Source organism: Podarcis vaucheri (assembly GCF_965113315.1).
Source record: "Podarcis vaucheri genome assembly, chromosome: 14".
NCBI lineage: Eukaryota > Metazoa > Chordata > Lepidosauria > Squamata > Lacertidae > Podarcis > Podarcis vaucheri.
In genome coordinates this window covers 8844828-8863095 of record NC_138752.1, presented here as the reverse complement: position 1 = coordinate 8863095, position 18268 = coordinate 8844828, and the positions used below count along the sequence as shown (strand labels likewise).

Here is an 18268-nt window from a genome sequence, read left to right as displayed (position 1 = left end):
CCACCAGTGCTTGAAGGAAGGAGGATTCAGCTTGTGCTGTAGAACCCCCTACCGTCCACCTAGAATCCTGAAACACCCACTAGTGGGTGGTAAGGACCAGGTTGACAACCCCTGGGCTAAAGGATTGCTTCTATCATACAAATGCAATACGATCATGTCTTCCAGAGGGGGTTACGTTCCAGAGATGGCATGTATATACAAAAACACATATACTCAAACCACTCTCTTTGACCCGCCTGTGTGAGCATTTTCCCCCTTTTCGAAGCTGTGTGCCAAGTGGGCCATGCCCCGCCCCACCCAAAGCAAGCAGAAGAGCTTTTAAGAGCCAGTGTGGTGTAGTGGTTAAGAGCGGTAGTCTCGTAATCTGGGGAACCGGGTTCGCGTCTCCGCTCCTCCACATGCAGCTGCTGGGTGACCTTGGGCCAGTCACACTTCTTTGAAGTCTCTCAGCCCCACTCACCTCACAGAGTGTTTGTTGTGGGGGAGGAAGGGAAAGGAGAATGTTAGCCGCTTTGAGACTCCTTAAAGGGAGTGAAAGGCGGGATATCAAATCCAAACTCTTCTTCTTCTTCTTAAGCCCTCTGCCTAGCTTACTGGGCTCTGCAATGCTCTCAACTGGGCTCCAGGAGGCTCTCACAAGATTTTACAGGACCATCCAAGTTCCTGCAAGGCTCTTAGAACCCAGTAAGCAAATTTGAGAGCTCCAGACTGCATTAAGTTGAAACTAGACATGTTAGATGTGTGTAAATTGTGATCACACTGTAATTTCCTAAGCTCAGATCAAGTTATATTCATGGATACAAAATTAAAAGAAATTTATCAACAATTAACATATACTTTGGTTTCTATCCACTAAACTTCACACAACCAGCGTAAAGTTACCTCATCCCCCAAGGAAAAAAGTCTCTTCAGCTGCAATCACTTCCATTCAAGACATGGGATTTCTTTTATAGCCCAAACCACACTGCAAACCACTTGCCAGATCCCTACTGAGGCCTCAAATATACGTCAGCTAGAACATGGAGTATAAATGAAATGAATATATTGGAAACAGAATAAGGAGGTTGCTCAGTTTTGGGAAGTCTAAGAGCATGATCTAGCCAATTCAAGCACTTTTAAGTCCCACTGAATCCAACAGTAGCTAAACATGCTCTAAAATGTATCCAACTACAGTAAATTGGACTTTTAAAAGTGCTGAGCTTTGATTTTTTAAAAATTTCATGGTATTTTTGTTTATCACACCAAGTTTGATTTTCACTTTGTATGCCAGCAAGTCACCTATCCTTTTACAATTATTTTAAAAAACAATTATTAAGACAATATGACAAATTAAATAGTAAACATTCAACTAATTCTACATCCACAACTATTTTAACAATTCAATTTTGCACCACAGCATATGAAAAAATCTAATTCACAAAATAGAGAGTTCAAGAGAAAACACATAGAGTCTTTTTCCCCTCCAAATTAAAATGAGGAAAAGTGAAATTGCAGTGAAAAGTGAAATCATTTGGTTCTTTTTGCATTTTGAGGTATTTGGAGGGCTATAACCAGCCATAGCAAAACAGGCCATACAAAGACCACAGTGGGACTTAAGTTTAGTCATGTAAAGGACAGTAACACCCAGTGAACTTCATGTCTGAGTGGGATTTTGAACCCTGATCTCTTAGGTCCTAGTCCTACAGACATTCTAACTTCTATACCAGCATTTCCCAACCGGGGGCCATATGCCCTCCTGGGGGCCCCCAGGATATTCCAAGGGGGCACAGATGAAAATCGTTTTAATGGAGGGCCACGGCATGAAACTCTCATCCAGCTGATAGCATCTGGCCTAGGAAATGATTAAATATAATAGTTGCCAATATCATGCCATTATACAAATCTATGGTGCACCCCACAATTTTGAATTTGCTCTTGTGACTGAGCAAGAAACTAGGGAGCCACAGAGGGAAATGAGAAGTGAAGACTGTGTCTCAGTCAGGCACCACATACTGCAACTATACTTCTGGAGGTGCTCACAATCAGGGAACTCTTAGTCACAGGCACCTGGAGCACTGCTAAATTCAAACACTGACAAGAATAGATGAAAAGTTCAAGTCGGTCTCCCAAACAGCCTACACATGGTGGCTGAACTTTGTGTTAGATGTCATGACCACAATACAACAGTGTACAGGTCTGGTTGCCTCACCTCAAAAATAATACGATAGGGCAGCAGCTCCCCTATGAAGAAAGGTTACAACATTTGGGGCTTTTTAGTTTAGGAAAAAAGATGAATAAGGGTAGACACCACAGAGCTGTATAAGATCATGCAAGGTGTGCAGAAAGGGGATAGAGATAGGTTCCTCCCTTTCTCGTAATACTAAAAGCCAAGGCCATCTAATGAAGCAAAATGTTGGGACAATTCAGACAGAAAAAGTACGTCTTCACTCACTACACAGTTACTACACAGTTCACTAGCACAAGATGTATTGATGGTCACTGATTTCAATAGCTATAAAAGAGGATTAGACATATTAATGAATGATAAGGCTATCAATTACTTTCAGCCATTATGTCTATGTAGTACCTTCAGTGTCAAAAGCATTATGCCTCCAATGCCAATTAATGAGAATCACAAGTGAGGAGAATGCTATTGTATTCATATCCAATAGGCCTCAGGAGCAGCAAACATGAGAGTTGTGTGCCTTTCAATAAATCACTACATCTGAACCTAAGCTCTCTCCACCATCCCAGCATTTTTATGAAAATCATGTCCCAGGCAATATCAGAGTGAAGTCAACATGTGTCTACCCATTAGGGGACAGCAATTTTATTCATGTCCCATCCTGGAGTATGCATAAGGCAAACTCTGGACACTGGTGATGTAATTGCCTTTCCCAGTGATGTAAACTTTCACCCCCTGTTTTCCTTGTCACAGTGTGGACCCTAACCACAATATTCTTTGATATATCTGAGGGGGTGAAAGCAACGGTAGGGAGGGTTCAATCAGTGACAGGAAAGATTTCCCATAATGCCTCAGTCACAAGAGCATATTTGGAGATTGCACCCCTCCACACAACTTCCACCTCTGGAATTACTGGGGGGGGAGGGAGTGCAAATAATAATCAGGTGGGGAGGGTTTAAGATGCAATATGGCCCCTAGGTCCCTCTCCTCTCCCATTAACACCTTCAGGGCAGGGCATCAAGAGGCTAGAGGCATCATAAATAGAGAAGAGCCAGTGAACATCTTGGTTTGCTTTTAGCAGACCAATTTCAAATTGGCCATGGGAGTGTGCCCATCATTATTATATATGCCAACTGGTTTGTAAAAACAGCATTTTCTAGATATAAAAACCAAACCACTTAATTACCTGGAAAGTTTATTAACACAGAAAGTGGTCTTGAGATTGTTTGTTCAGGAAGATAAAATTATTCACCCTTTATCCAGAGAAGAGACATTTCACAGATAGGTCTGGCACAATATCCTGGTGATACAATATAAAATTTGAGTATATTGTATTTCCACATACCATCAAACTGTTCCTAGTACTGTTGCCTTCTTGGATGACTTCAAAACTTTACACTTCAAATCTTGCCATCGCAGATCTTAAACCATCAATTTTTTCAATTGTTCATCAGCATCTTGTCATCAAATAAGGCAATTCCATCTACTATATTATATGAAATATATTCAGGGATGTGGAGTCTTACACAGTGTTATTTTCATCATGCATCAGAAATTTACAACAGGCACAGCATCATTGTAGAATAGTATATTGGGGAAAAGAATCAGAAAGGTAATATGAAACTTTGGAAGGATGAACCTATGCTCACTAGAATCCATATCACTGGCTTCATATGAAAGGTTTCCTATCATCATTTCTGCAGATCTGAATATAAGAAACTAACAGAAAAGCTTCAACTTGGATGAACAGAGTAAGAAATTTTGGGTGTAAGACCAGGGACATACATTCCTCAGTATTTTGGAGACATATGGGTTTTACAATTGAAAAAAATATTCAATGAAAGTTGAATAGCAATATAGTCAGTGAATATCATAAAATTGTCAGCCTGAATCTTCAGATTAAGTAGGAAATCTTCCCTAGCTCCTGAAAGCAATACTATTTCACATTATGTAAGTGAAACATAGATGGAAGTGGAGTCTCACTATAAAAATATAGATAGGAGTTCAACATATGAAGAAAAGTCTATGTGAGAAGCAAACCTTTCCTGGACATAACCACTCATGTATAGGATGTAGCTTTTATTCTATGCAAGGAAGGTCTCTCCCAGGAATCTTGTTTTCTGAAGCATATTCTTGAGAGGTGCTAATGTGCCATACAGTAATTACAAAATTCGGACTTCATCCAAATCACAGAAACTAATCCAATGAGAAAAAGAATCAGGCTACTCAAAGGCAGCTTGAACCAATATGGGGTAGTGGTTAGAGTATTGGTATACCAGGGTTGAAATTCTCATTCAGCCATGAAGCTTACTGGGTGATCTCAGGCCAATCACTATCTCTCAGCCTAAGCTGCCTCACGGGGCTGTTGTGAGAATAAAATGGGGAAGAGGAGAACCATGTATGCTACCATGAGCTTCTTAAAAAGAGCTAGAAAATAAATTAAACAAATACATTATATTATATTGTGTGCATATAAGTGCAGTCATCAACTCAATAAAAAAGCTGCAAAGCATCTTCAGCTCAGGATGGCCATAAAGGGTATGTCAATGTGCAAAGGTCATTATGTCCTGAATAGACAATCCTTGCTTCAGCTGCAGCACATTTCAAAGAATTTTAGATAGAACTGATATTTTAAATCAGAAAGAAGACAAATCCTGATGAAATGAGACCGTCAGTAGATTCCGGGGGTCTTCCCCCCGCAATCCTCCTTTCTTTGCCACTTCAGAGGGCACAACATGAACTTGGCAACAATCCACAAGAATCCCATCACAGTAACGAGGACAAACACTGAATTGGAGACTGCTTCCCCACATCCTATCTTTTCATTGGTAGCTATGAGGCGTGAGCTTGTCTCACACAAGCATTTCCTCAGGCAGGGGCTTTCCCTGTCCTGGTAGTATAGTTCTGTTGCCTCAGGTCCCAAGATTAATGTTCTACAGCACCTACTATAGCTATTATCTCTGCTCTGCCTGGGAGCAACCTTTATGGAGCTGGAGAATATATTGGTATGCCCACTAATCAGTGCTGCTATATCACTTCCTCTTTTCTTGCCTGCAAAATACAATGCAGAAGATCTGAAGAGCTCCCTTCAGCATGGCTACTGACAGAATATCACAGAATATCACAGGACATTTTGACAACTTCAGTTTTTGGAGTAGCCATGGGTATGAAAAATGTATTTCATAATATTTTTTGTATTGTACAGCATTAATAGTGGGGGTGACCCTCCAGTAAAAACATCTGCCCTATTTTCAAACAAAAGGAGATAAGCATTTGAAGCCACTAGACTGGGCAAAGCTCCACTAGAATTAAATATATTGACCATACCTCTAATGCCCCTTCAATGGTTCAAATGTAAGTTTGTTTCACTCAAATTTACACCAGCAAGTTGCAAGACTCATCATTAAAACAGCAACAACAACAAAAATCCTTCCAGTAGCACCTGGATGCACACAAAAGCTCATACCAATACAGTGGTGCCTCGCAAGACGAAATTAATCCGTTCCGCAAGTCTCTTCGTCTTGCGTTTTTTTATCTTGCGAAGCAACCCTATTAGCGGATTAGCGCTATTAGCGGTTTAGCGGCTATTAAAGGCTTAGCGGTTTAGCGGCTAAAAGGCTATTAGTGGCTTAGCGGCTTAGAAAAAGGGGGGAAGCAGGGAAAAATCGGAACACTCGCAAGACGTTTTCGTCTTGCAAAGCAAGCCCATAGGGAAAATCGTCTTGCAAAGCAGCTCAAAAACGGAAAACCCTTTCATCTAGCGGGTTTTCTGTCTTGCGAGGCATTCGTCTTGCGGGGCACCACTGTAACAAACTTAGTTGGTCTCTAAGGTGCTACTGGAAGGAATTTTTTTATTTTGTTTCAACTACAGCAGACCAACACGGCTACCTACCTGTAACTAAGATTCATGATGTCACTCATCATGTCACTGCTCCCCATTAACAGCATGTAATTTAGAAGTCATTCCTTTTCATAGCAGCAAAGGATCAAGCCCCTACCTCAGTATTCTTCCCTCCAATATCCCTGGATATTACAGAAAGAACAGAAACTATGAAATATATCACAGCTGGATATTAGACACATCTAATGGTTACACATGACCTCACAACTGCAAAAAGACACACTTTGACCATACAAGCAACAGCTCTCATTAATGTATTAATGCAACTTGAGTGATTTCACAACCTAGTGGCCTCTTTTCATGCTTATCAACAAACAACAATGAAGAATTTGGAATACTTGCTTCAGGATAACCAAAAGGATTCATTTAAAGGGGTACATTTCATTTAAAGCATCTGTACCAAATCCTGTCAGTTGTCATGGAAATATTGCATTTTACGGACTATTGGGGTTTCTTTAGTCTACTAAGATTCATTGCATGCTCATGTGAAAGATGTCTAGTTATGCTTCAGAAATTGTGAAAAAAGTTTATAGGAAGATTTTCTAGTGAAGCTGGAAAGAGTCCTAATGAGCAGAATGGTTTGTTGTATGCAGTGCTAGACACTAGCGCTGAGCCAAAACTGGAGAAGGCGGAGGGCAGCTTCATGAAAAGCTTGCTCAGATTTGAAAAGAGGGGGCCCCTTTTGGCTATTTTTCAGGAAACAGTGCAAATGGGCTGAACACTGCTCAGAAAACAACCCTGGATTACCCATGTAATTAGTAATGGAAACACAGTCTTCATGTGAACCTAGTGGTGTCAGCACATAACTAAACCTAACTGGTTACAAGGCACCAACAGTCACATGCATTGTGTGATCCCAAATTGGCTAGGCTGAATCAGCAAAAACAAAATGGCGAAAAGCCATGTGGTGATCAATACATACAGCTTCTTTACTGAAACTGATATACCATTTTAATTTACATGGTTATTATAATGAGAAAAAGATTTTCTCAGAGTGTTTGTTTGTTGCATTTGTATTTCATTTTGTTAGAAATAGGTTGAAGTCTACCATCTTAAAGGGCCTTTTGATGTGAAAAGAATTTCTAATTGAGCCAGATTTTTTATTTTCTGCATCACCTTATGATTTAACCGAATGGTATTTTGGGGTACTTAAAGGTAAAGGTAAAGGTACCCCTGCCCAAACGGGCCAGTCTTGCCAGACTCTGGGGTTAGTGCGCCCATCTCACATTTATTGGCCGGGGGCCAGCGCTGTCCGGAGACACTTCCGGGTCACGTGGCCAGCGTGACAACGCTGCTCTGGCGAGCCAGAGCCGCACACGGAACGCCGTTTACCTTCCCGCTGGTAAGCGGTACCTATTTATCTACTTGCCCCCGGGGGTGCTTTCGAACTGCTAGGTTGGCAGGCGCTGGGACCGAGCAGCGGGAGCGCACCCCGCCGCGGGGATTCGAACCGCCGACCTTTCGATCGGCAAGCCCTAGGCGCTGAGGCTTTAGCCCACAGCGCCACCCGCGTCCCCTTTGGGGTACTTAGCACACCTCAAAGTGATTAAACATTTGATGCTTGTGTGCCCAGAAATAAACTCATCTGATGCAACAGCTGAAAAAGATGTAATTTATGATTTAGGCAAAACTGCATAGCCTATTGCTCTTAACTAGGAGTAGGCTGCCTTTCATGGGCTACTCTCACCCACCCAAATGCCTATGGCTCACTGAGGTGTTTAACATGACAAAGCAAGAGTACACCTCAAGATCTCTTAACTATTAAGGCATAACTAATTTGGGAGATTGGGAAAAACTACTGGGAATTAACTCAGTAAGAAGTGTGCTAAAAAATCCCACCAGGATGCAAGGGAACAATAATGAATTCCCATCCTTTTCTTAGCAACCACGAAGGGCATTGCTTAAGGCAGAGCACAGAACAGTGGCAGATCTGCATCTTCAAATCTCACCTTATTCTTTGTTCCCACAAACCAACATGGTCTTCTGAAGGAGCATTCCCCTTGCCCTGATCACTCAAACATTGTTAGTGAAGAAAATGTATACATTACCCCTTCCAACCAAGTCCCAAATCTGCATAGCCCTGTCCTGGATTCTGCTTCTTGTTTAAACTGTGATACAGAACATCGTAGGTGTGTAACTACCGGTACTTCAAACTAGCTTTTTTAATATAGACTAGCAAAATGTCTGCACGTGTGACAGATTCCTGGAAGGCTCACATCTTGCAGAGTCACATCAGCAAAGGTTAGGCCACTCAGTGTCAGAGTTTAAGGACATGTTTCACCCTAATTGTAGCTTCTGGACAACCTCACCCATGTTTCACAGTCACACAAGAGTGTGACAAAGTTTGGAATTGATTTCTTGACAGGTGGGGGAGGAAAAGAGAGTTCTAATTCTTATTCTTATTCTTAATGATATACATACCGCACCCATCTGACAGGGTTGCTCCAGCCACTTTGGGCAGCTTCATCTAACTTCCACACCACTATCCCATTCACCTCATCCATTGCTCATTTTGCTTTCTCTGCAGTCTTAGAAAGTCAACTATATAAGCTAATCGCCAAATGGCACCTTAAATCTAGGTTGTGGTCACCATAACGGAATATCTAGGCCCCATTTTTCCCCAATGGAATTTGTTATTATTATTTATTTCATTTCTATAGCACTTACACTTAAAAATAAATAAATCACAAAGCGGTTTACAACACATCAAAACATCAAATAAAACAATCCAGAAAAAAACAAATTCAAGCTTCAAGTAAAATATTTCAGATCCTTCTCTAAGTGAAATTTTGCTTTCTCCATATGTATTTACCCTTTCACCATATTTTTTCGTCCAAAAGACGCCCCCATGTATAAGACGCCCCCTATTTTGGGGGACTCAGATTTAAGAAAATGGGGGAAGACACTATCTGTGTATAGGACGCACCCTACTTTTTGGCATTTTTTTTTAGGGGAAAAACCTAGTCTTATATATGGAAAAATATGGTAATTTATATAGCTGCCCCATAACAGAAGTACAGTAGTACCTCAGGTTAAGTACTTAATTCGTTCCGGAGGTCCGTTCTTAACCTGAAACTGTTCTTAACCTGAAGCACCACTTTAGCTAATGGGGCCTCCTGCTGCTGCCGTGCCGCCAGAGCACAATTTCTGTTCTCATCCTGAAGCAAAGTTCTTAACCTGAAGCACTATTTCTGGGTTAGCGGAGTCTGTAACCTGAAGCGTATGTAACCTGAGGTACCACTGTACTCTTGGAAGCCAGTGTGGTGTAGCGGTTAGTGTGTTAGACTAAGCTGGGAGATCAGGGTTCAAATCCCCACTTCAGTCATGACGCTCACTGGGTGACCTTGTGCCAGTGACAGCCTCTTAATCTACCTCATAGGGTTGTTGTAGGGATTAACTTGAGAAGGGGGTGAACCATGTACTCCTTGGAGTACAAGGTGGAATATAAATGCAAGGAATAAGCTCTTCTGCTTACCTACTTAAGGCTGGAGGGGCCAACCAGATGGAGATGTCAGTTGCCAACCTGGCAACCAGAGATCTCCCCATGGTCGCAATCGGACCTGTGCTAGTCACAAAACATGCCTGGCACCTGGGGAATTTCAAGTAGTGTCTCTTTGCTATAAAGGCAACAGCTACAGTGATGAATGTGTGAGGAGAGTTCTTTCACCTATCTTCTATCCACTTCTGCTTCACTGACACTACCAAAGAACAAGGAAAACCATCTGGGGTGGCTTGGCTCTGGGAAACACTGACCTCCATGCATAACCCATCCCTCCCATATTGCCCTATTGGCAGAGGACAAGAGCACCCCAAATTTCTAACACAGGAGACACCCGTACATCTCTGTTCAAAATGATGAACATGAAGGATAACTCAAAATGCCTATTCTACCATTCAATTACTAAAATTGTGATATTGGATAAGGCATAGTCTAAAACAATCAGATTATTACTGAGGTCTCCTTTTTAGATTCTCCTTAAAAATTGGGAATTCAAAGGGTAACCCTAAATAATGGGATGTCGAAACTTCTGGTAGCCAACACATACTTCCCCCTCCCTAAATTATAAGTCAAGGCACACATACAGGGAAAAGGTTTACTCCGAGTATGTCTAGAGTAAGAATTACCCACCATCAGAAGAGTCCACCACCCAGTATCTCTTCATGGCAGGTATCTGGCTGTGTGCCCAAACTGAAAGAAGCTAAGCTCAGAGTAGCCACTTATGAGTCAGACAGCCCACCTCCAAGAGCAGGTAATTCTGCTACAGCAGAAACAACGAGTTTCTTCCCTGCTAAAGAAAATATACAACAAAACTGTCCCCCACCAGGGAACCTCAATGGAAGAAAAGACACCCAAGACAGTGACTCATGCAGAAGCACAGCAGTAGCCCCTTCCACAGGTTGATGTGAGGAGTTCCACAGGAGCCTATTTTAAATATTTATTGCAGCACACTAATAGCATGTTAATGACAAACTGTGTAGAAATTGTTTGGTGAAGATAGTCCTATGATACCCAAAATTTTGACTATTGGGGATGACATAGTCAAAGATACATCAAGAACTTATAGAAGTGTGACATTTATCCAAATAGTCAAAGCTTGAAACATGAAGTCTATTTCATAACAGAGGCAAAGCAGAACATAGTAACCAAGCTGAGCATAGGATAGACTGTTGGGCTGTTGGGATTTCATTGCCTTTTTACATATTTTGACTCACACCTTGATTTGAGAGTTGGGAAACTTCCCAGAGCAGCCAGAAACATGCATCATTAACTGCATATAGATGATAATGCCTATTTTTAATGTTCTACTTACAAAACTGTTCTATTCTATAAAAAACAGATTTCCGTAAATTGGTGTTAACTTATACAGCTACACCCACATCTCTTTTCCCACTGCAGAACTTATTTCAAATATGCTTCAATCCACTTTTTATCTTAATACCTTAAGATAAACCACCACATAAGGCATAACACTTTTAACAAAAACTGAAATGGTGTTTTAGTAACTCCAGTTTAGTATATCAATACTTTGAAATTTGTAATTTTCCAAGACATTTGGGGAAAAACCCCCAACTCATTTTGTTCTTTACGGGCAGCACGTGTAACACATTAGCCCACATGTTCTGCGATTTACAAACTGAATCTCAGTCTGAATTGCATATACATATTGTAAGATTCCAACCCCCCCCCCCAGCAAAACAGAAAAGCAGCTACTCTTAAGTCAACTTTCCCTGCGCACATACACTTTACAACTGCACAAGAATATTGCTAGAAACTCATATATCATTTCCACTACTAGTATTCAGATTCACTTTCAATTGTTTTGCTATTGGCCACAACCACAGAACACAAATGTAAAGCATACCGAAAAGGTAATACAAAAAAACCTACATATGTAAAAGGTGGAAAATCAAACCAATGAGCAGCGTCAATTTCAATTATTCAAGTCAGCATATTAGCACCAGTAACCGAACAAATAGTGGGGAGTATATTTCAGAACACTTTTTAGCTCAAGATTTTTGGAATAAGCAAAAATAAAATCAACCAGCTGATTTCCCCCCTCAATATCTTAATGTCAGTTTTACCTACTTAAGAGACGTTCATGACTATAATAATGGACCTACATACATGCATGGCTATGTTACAGTATGTTAATCAGACTGTTAATGTACCTTATTTATGATAGTATAAGCAGCCACCTAAGGGCCCAGCTTAATAACTTTCCAGAAGCATAATCAGGCTACAAGCTGATTGTTTGGAATAAGCACCATGGAGCTCAGTGCAATTTGCTTCCAAGTAAACACACAGGATCCCACTGATGTAAGCAGGACATAAGTACACACTGCTAAATCCAACAGAAGTTAAAGCACGTTTCATGTTTATGGTATTACAACTCAACACCACTTCCACTAGTGGGGGCGGGGAGAGAAGGGAGGGGCGAGGGGAAGGGCACTGTGGACAGTCGGCTGGTTGTCTTCTTGAACACACCTGAGGCTCTTTCATTTTAAGAGAATTTCTCTCACCAAACTCAATTACTACAGAGAGAGAAAGGGGAGGGGTAATTCTGGCGAAGTATTCATTGATGAATACCAAATTGAAGGGATGGCTTTGCAGTGGCTGCCTCTCCTTCCTGTACAACGTAGTAAATGGCACCAGCAACTGATTACTACGGAGGTGTGCAGTGGCCTCTGCTGGCACATTAAACGTGTCCAACAGTGTGAGACTCTTACAAGTGGAACTGACCTCTTTTTAACAAAGCAAAACAAAAATCCCAGCACAAAAGAGGAGGAAAAACACGCCGTGAAGTAAGGAGGAACAGATTTGTGCCACACAACCTATACAAAGCTGCCTCGATCTCCAGGTTTTGTTTTTTGTTTTATTAAGCTAGCAGCGACAAAAGACCCACACTAAAAACAACGCACAGGGAGCAGGACTGGGGAAAGGAGGAAAAAATCACTGCCCACTCCTAGCGCGCTGCGCAAGGCCACTCGCAGTCTGCGGCAGCAACAGACCCTCCACAGCCACCCCTATAAATACTCCCCTTGCTCACAGGCAGGCAGGCAGGACAGGATCCCGTTGTTGTTGGCGCGTGTGTGTGCGCGCTGTGTTTTTCTTTTTTGAGAACGGGGAGGGGGCGGGGGGGTAAGAGGAGAGAGAGAGAGAAGGGAATTGCCCCCTTTCGGCGCAAGTTATTCATTAAAAAGAAATCGCAGACCCCACCCCCCCAAAAGCACCGAAATGGCCCTCGGCAACACCGTCGCTTATTGATAAAAGCTGGAACTTGACGCGGTAGTAGCCCTCCTTGCCCACAACATGCCAGACAGGCAAATCTTCCCCCCCCCTCAAAAAAAAAAAAACACCCCACCACGGAGGGGGTGGGGGGGACACACACGCAAAGCCTTTTAAAAAGGGGGAGGGAGCCACAAACCAGGCGCGCGCAGCCTCTCCCCCCCCCCCGGCTCTTTTTGCCTGGCTCGTTCCCCCCTCCCGGCCTGAGGGTCTCGCTCTCTCTCTCTCTCTCTCACCTGCGGGCGGGAGGTTCTGCTGCTGAGGCGAAGAGCTGCTCCTGGCGGCGGCGGCGGCGACGCTCGACTCCGGGCGCTGCCCGAGGAGAAACGCCACCCAGAAGGAGCCGAGGAGGAGCCGCCGAGGGGCTCCCCGCGCCGCCATGGCTCCCCCGCTAGCCCCGAGCCCGGCGAGAAGCGCCGACGGAGGAGGCGGCGGCGGCGGCGGCGGCTCCCTCCTTAGTGGCGGCGGCGGCGGCGGCTGTGGCAACTCCTCCTCAGACGACTAAGTCACAGGTCCTCCTTCCAAGGCGCCCCAAGAATAAAAAGGAGGCGGCGGCAGCGGCGGCGTTGTTCTCCGGTTTACTCCATGGCGGGCCGGTCCCAGCGCCGGGCTCTGAGCGGGGCTCCTTTTTCCTTCTCTCCTCACACAAACACGCACACACACATACACGGCCGCCGCTGCGGCGGCAGCAGCAGCAGGAGGAGCAACAGCGCCCAGCGCGCGCGCGCGCGCCCCCGCGCCCCACCACCACCACTACTACCACTCCCCCTCACTCGCCGCCGCTCACGCGACCAACCGTCCTTCCCCGCTCCTCCTCCTCCTCCTCACACGGCCGCCGCGCGCCGCCTCCGGCCATCGTCGCGAGCGCGCACGCTGAGCTGACAGAATTCCAAAGGAAAGGAAAAAGGGGGTGGGGCAGTCCGGGAGGAGGAGGGGGAGGGATGCGCGCGCACCTCCGCACGCCACGCGAGCCGTCGCGCGGAGCAGCAGCAGCAGCTCCTTGGTACTTCCCACCTCTCTCCCCTCCCCCCCCCTTCACGGACATTCCCGAACTCCGCCTCGAGTGCGTTGAGTGAGAAGGAAAACCCGGCACGGCGCTTCCCCCGTCGCGCTTCCGACGTCCATCCCAAAGGAGGGATGGGATGGAACGGGGCAAAGGAGAGGACGTGGGGGGGGGGAATGATTCGACGGGAGGCGTGGGAGCGGGATGCAAAACCCGCCCTGGCTCCGCTGCAAATAGGAACGGGAGGGCTTTAAAAAAGAAAAAGGGCTCGGAGACCCGGCGGACTTGCACGCCCGGTCGGTTTACTCAGAAGTAAAGGAGCCGCTGGGTTCAAGGGGGCCTTGCGACGGGGTGGCTGGGCTTGCAGAGGCGGCTGTCCCGCGCGCACACCTTCGTGTAGAGTGAATCCCCTTCCACCCCATTGAAGCCGGTGGGTTTGCTTTTGAGTAAACGTGTCCAGCCCAGGATTGGCTGCGGTGGAGGGAGGGAGGCGGCAGTGGAGGGAGAGAGAGCCGCAGCAGGAGTCTCCGTACCCCGCTCGGTGCCTCCTGCTTACCAAACCGCATGCTTTCTCCACACCGCCTCTTTTGCAAGAGAAACCGAACCGAACCACCGCAACATAAGAAGGGTGCTTGGTGCATTTTTGCATTTCCCGCCGTCAACCGAGAACAAAAATCTGCATCTTTGTTCACAGCCAGAAATGTCTCGGGTTTTCCCTTTTCTTTCAAAGGCAGCATGCCACTCCGCATATTTTTGGGAGGGCAGCAGCAGGAAGCTTCTCGCATGCCTGTCTGTGGGCTTCTTATCACCTGCATCAATCTATTTGCTGCACTCATCGGTTGCCTCGTGTAATCACAATTCCAGGTGATATGCAACAGTTGTATAAAGCTAAAATTAAACTATGGCAGTAGATGGAGCAGAGAAGAATGTGTGTGTGGTTGCTGAAGTCACAGCCCCCCAATGGAACGGGAACTCCCTTTTCGCCATAGCGCACTGGTTGAGTGTCTTGTTCTGCATGCAGATGCTCCTACGCTCAATCTCAGCATCTCCAGGCAGGGCTGGGAAATACCCCTGTCAGAAATCCTGGAAGGCGACTGCCAGCCAGAATAGGCAGTACTGAGCTAGATGGAGCAAAAGACTGGCTTCCTCTGCTCTTTGCCACCTCTTCTCTCTCTTTCTCTGCACCCACCCCCAATTCTTCCCCATCCTTTCCACCTGCCTGAGATCAGGTAGAGGGCTGTAGGTTGCTTTTGAGCCTAGCTGCAGAGCAGTCTCAGCCAGCAGATGGAGGTGTGTCTTCTCCCACACTGGCTGGAGGAAGGGAATGGTGAAATAGAATAATTAATAGAATTCTAGAGTTGGAAGATGTCCTGAGGGTCATCTAGTCCAAACCCCTGCAATGCAGGAATCTCGACTGGATCATCCATGACAGGTGGCCATCCAACCTCTGCTTCAAAACCTCAAGGAGAATCCACCACCTCTTGTGGGAGTCTATTCTGCTGTCAAGCAACACTCACTGTCAGGAGGTTCTTCCTTATGTTTAGTTAGAATCTCCTTTCTTGTAACTTTTTTTTTTAACCAACAACCAAACACAAACAGTGAAACCCCCCCAGGCGGCTGATACATTGGGTATACATAATCAATAATAACATATTCAAATCAACCATATGTACAATTTTATATATGTTAACACTCCTCCATCCACAAGGTTTATTTAACTTTTAACATTTTTATTGCCCCAAATTGTTCAAACCTACCCAAATAATTCAATATCTTCTCAAACCAATCCTCCTTTTTCTCACTGACCTTAAACCCTTTCATTCTGTGTATCTTCACAGTTAGATATTCTAAAATTATAATATAATTCAGTTTTTTCCTCCATTGGTTCACCCCTAGCTCTTCTGCATTTTTTCCAATTACTCGCTATAACCTGTCTGGCTGCAGTTGCCATCAATTTTACCCATTTACATTCCTCTTTTGTTTCTTACTCGGTCCTACTCAGACTAATAAGAACCATTAATTTAGATATTCCCACCTTCCTACCCACAATTCTCGATATTTCTATACCAATCTGTTTTCAAAATTCATTAACTAATGGACAATCCCACCACATATGACTGTACGTTCCCATCACTCCTTTCTTGTAACTTGAAGCCATTGGTTCAGGTCCAAGCCTGCTCCATCTTCCATGTGAACAGCAGTGATAACTTGAAGTAGGGGAAGAATCCCGATAGTTAAAAACACCTGTGATTTGGTTCAGACTCATAAATCCCTTTCTGCTCTTTTCCTTCTAGAGTGGTGCTAGGTGAAACATGTGTATGTTCTTCTGTCCTCCCCCCTGAGGAACAGGAGATAATTAGGCCTATTTCACACATGCATATTCATTACTTGAGAGCCTCGATGAAGTATCAGGTTATGACTTGTCTATGTCAGTGAGCCATCACAGATCAAAGACTAAAGAAGGAATTTCCATATCACTTCTTATCAGCTCAAAACATTTGCTAATCTGCAGTCTGGTATACTCATAGCTGAAGGTGTCCTGAATATTATTTCTTAAAGTCTTATAATCTTACATGTACACTTTTTACATCTAACTCTTAACGCTTCAAAACTCAGAGCACAAACTGTACCTCCTAAGGAAGGCAAGCAACAGAGAGCCATCGATAACTCAGTCTGTGGAATGTTTGTGGAAGTTCCATTGCATATTCAGATACTTGGTTTACATTTAAACATACTTGTATGTAAGGCAAAACTCCAAAATTCGGTGCAGAGATCCTGCTCCTCACACAGAAGGCTCGAGGTTTAATCCCCATCATCTCCAGGTAAGACTGGGAATATATACCGTTTGGAATCTTGGGCAGCATCTACCAGTCACTGTAGACAATGCTGAGCTAGATGAACAAATGGTCTGTGTACAAGGCAGCTTCTTACTTTTCTGTCAACAAGGAATAAGTGCAGGTTTTTCTGATTTGGAACAAGCTTTCCTTTCCCCCTGCCTCCACTCCTGCTATTTCATTCATTACTTTTTTTCAGTCAGACCCTTCCTCCCAAAGGAGCCCAGGCCATCACACAACACAACAGCAAAAACAATGCTTGCTTCTTCTTTTTTTTACAGCAACCCAATACCCTCATAGCTAAATGCCAGGACAATATCTTTCAGCCATCAAATGCCTGGGTAAATAAGAATGTTTTAAGAATGCGGCTAAATGTTAATAATGAGGGAGACGAGGCACCTCACCAGGGAAGACATTCTGTAAGCAGGTAAACACTACCAAGAGGGCTCTGTTGCCAGTTGTGTTGTGTTGGGGGCCACAGGGGGCACAATTTTGTTAGGGGTGCAAATTTTCAACACCCGGTGCTGCCTCAATACAGCTTCATGCTTCCCTCACTGGGCTCCGTTAAAAACGGTTTCTCCATGCGAACCAGGAAGTGACCTCTCCAGACGACAGAATCCCTCTTCCTATCTCAGTGGCTGCGATCTCCTAGGTGACACTGATGCCATTAGGCAGTTGAAATGTGTATGAGTGCTACATCCATTTCCCTCTCACCCCCTCTGTGTGGCCCCGGGTACCGGCAACCCACGCTATGCCACTGCCTGTTGCAGACCAGTGCCAGCTGTGCAGCAGCATCCCAAACATGCATAGCCTTCTATTCTGTTTCTCCCCACTTTATTTCAAAGTAAGCTGCCTACTTTGGGGTTCCCACAAACACCCTGTGTAATATTTTGCTCAAAACATGATTTTTTAAATTAAAATAAATACATATATTTGCACTTTAAAAACCAGGTCCAAGAAGGCTAAGGGTCTGTGGCTAAAAGCCAGCAACCACCACTGTGCACAATCCTACCCTGAGGAGGGGAAAGGCGGCTTTGGGACTGACCTAAAGGCTAGCTACTGAATGCTGCACCAATCTGGCTTTGTGGAAGGGTCCCCCTCAGCTGAATCCAATGGGACCAATTGCCTGTGGAGCGGTGAGCTCTGCTTCATTGGAGGCCTTAAGGCAGCGACCCTGCAGCCACTCACTATAGATGCTCCAGCTCTGGATTTGCTTCATCAAGCCAGAGGTTAGACACAGGCAGAAGGATGATTTGCAGTACATCAGCAACAATTTCTGATTTGCAATTGTTTAACAATAAAATGCCTCTTCTTTCTTAATTAGGCTGCTCTAATAAAGAAAGCTTGGGGGGGGGATCGGGCTTGGATTTATGTATGAAATGACTGAGCTCCATCTAGATACTGTAAACAAATTCATGGGCTGAGCACATGCACAGAGGCATCCTGTTTCTTAATTCTAGGAGCGTGTCTGCCCTACTAAGCCCCTATTACACACCTGACTTCAGTGGCTTGGGGGTTATAATCAAAGAACTAAGTTGTTTGCAGAAGGCTGACGTCTGCCCGCCTCTGAGCTAAATGT

At 44.4% G+C, this 18268-nt stretch overlaps 1 protein-coding gene across 8 annotated transcripts in view; it reads right to left on the bottom strand.

Moving 5' to 3' along the window:
- NEO1 (neogenin 1) overlaps positions 1-13661 on the bottom strand; it is a 107213-nt gene extending 93552 nt beyond the window's left edge. For 3 of the 8 annotated variants that reach the window (XM_082198274.1, XM_082198276.1, XM_082198278.1), the window contains exon 1: positions 13089-13658. In XM_082198274.1, coding sequence (XP_082054400.1) covers positions 13089-13233 — 145 coding nt within the window. In that variant the 5' untranslated portion in view covers positions 13234-13658. Of the gene's footprint in view, positions 1-13088 lie in introns of all 8 variants that reach the window. The other 5 variants (XM_082198279.1, XM_082198280.1, XM_082198273.1 and 2 more) reach the window with 3 other exon arrangements.
- Between the last annotated feature and the right edge of the window lie 4607 nt (positions 13662-18268).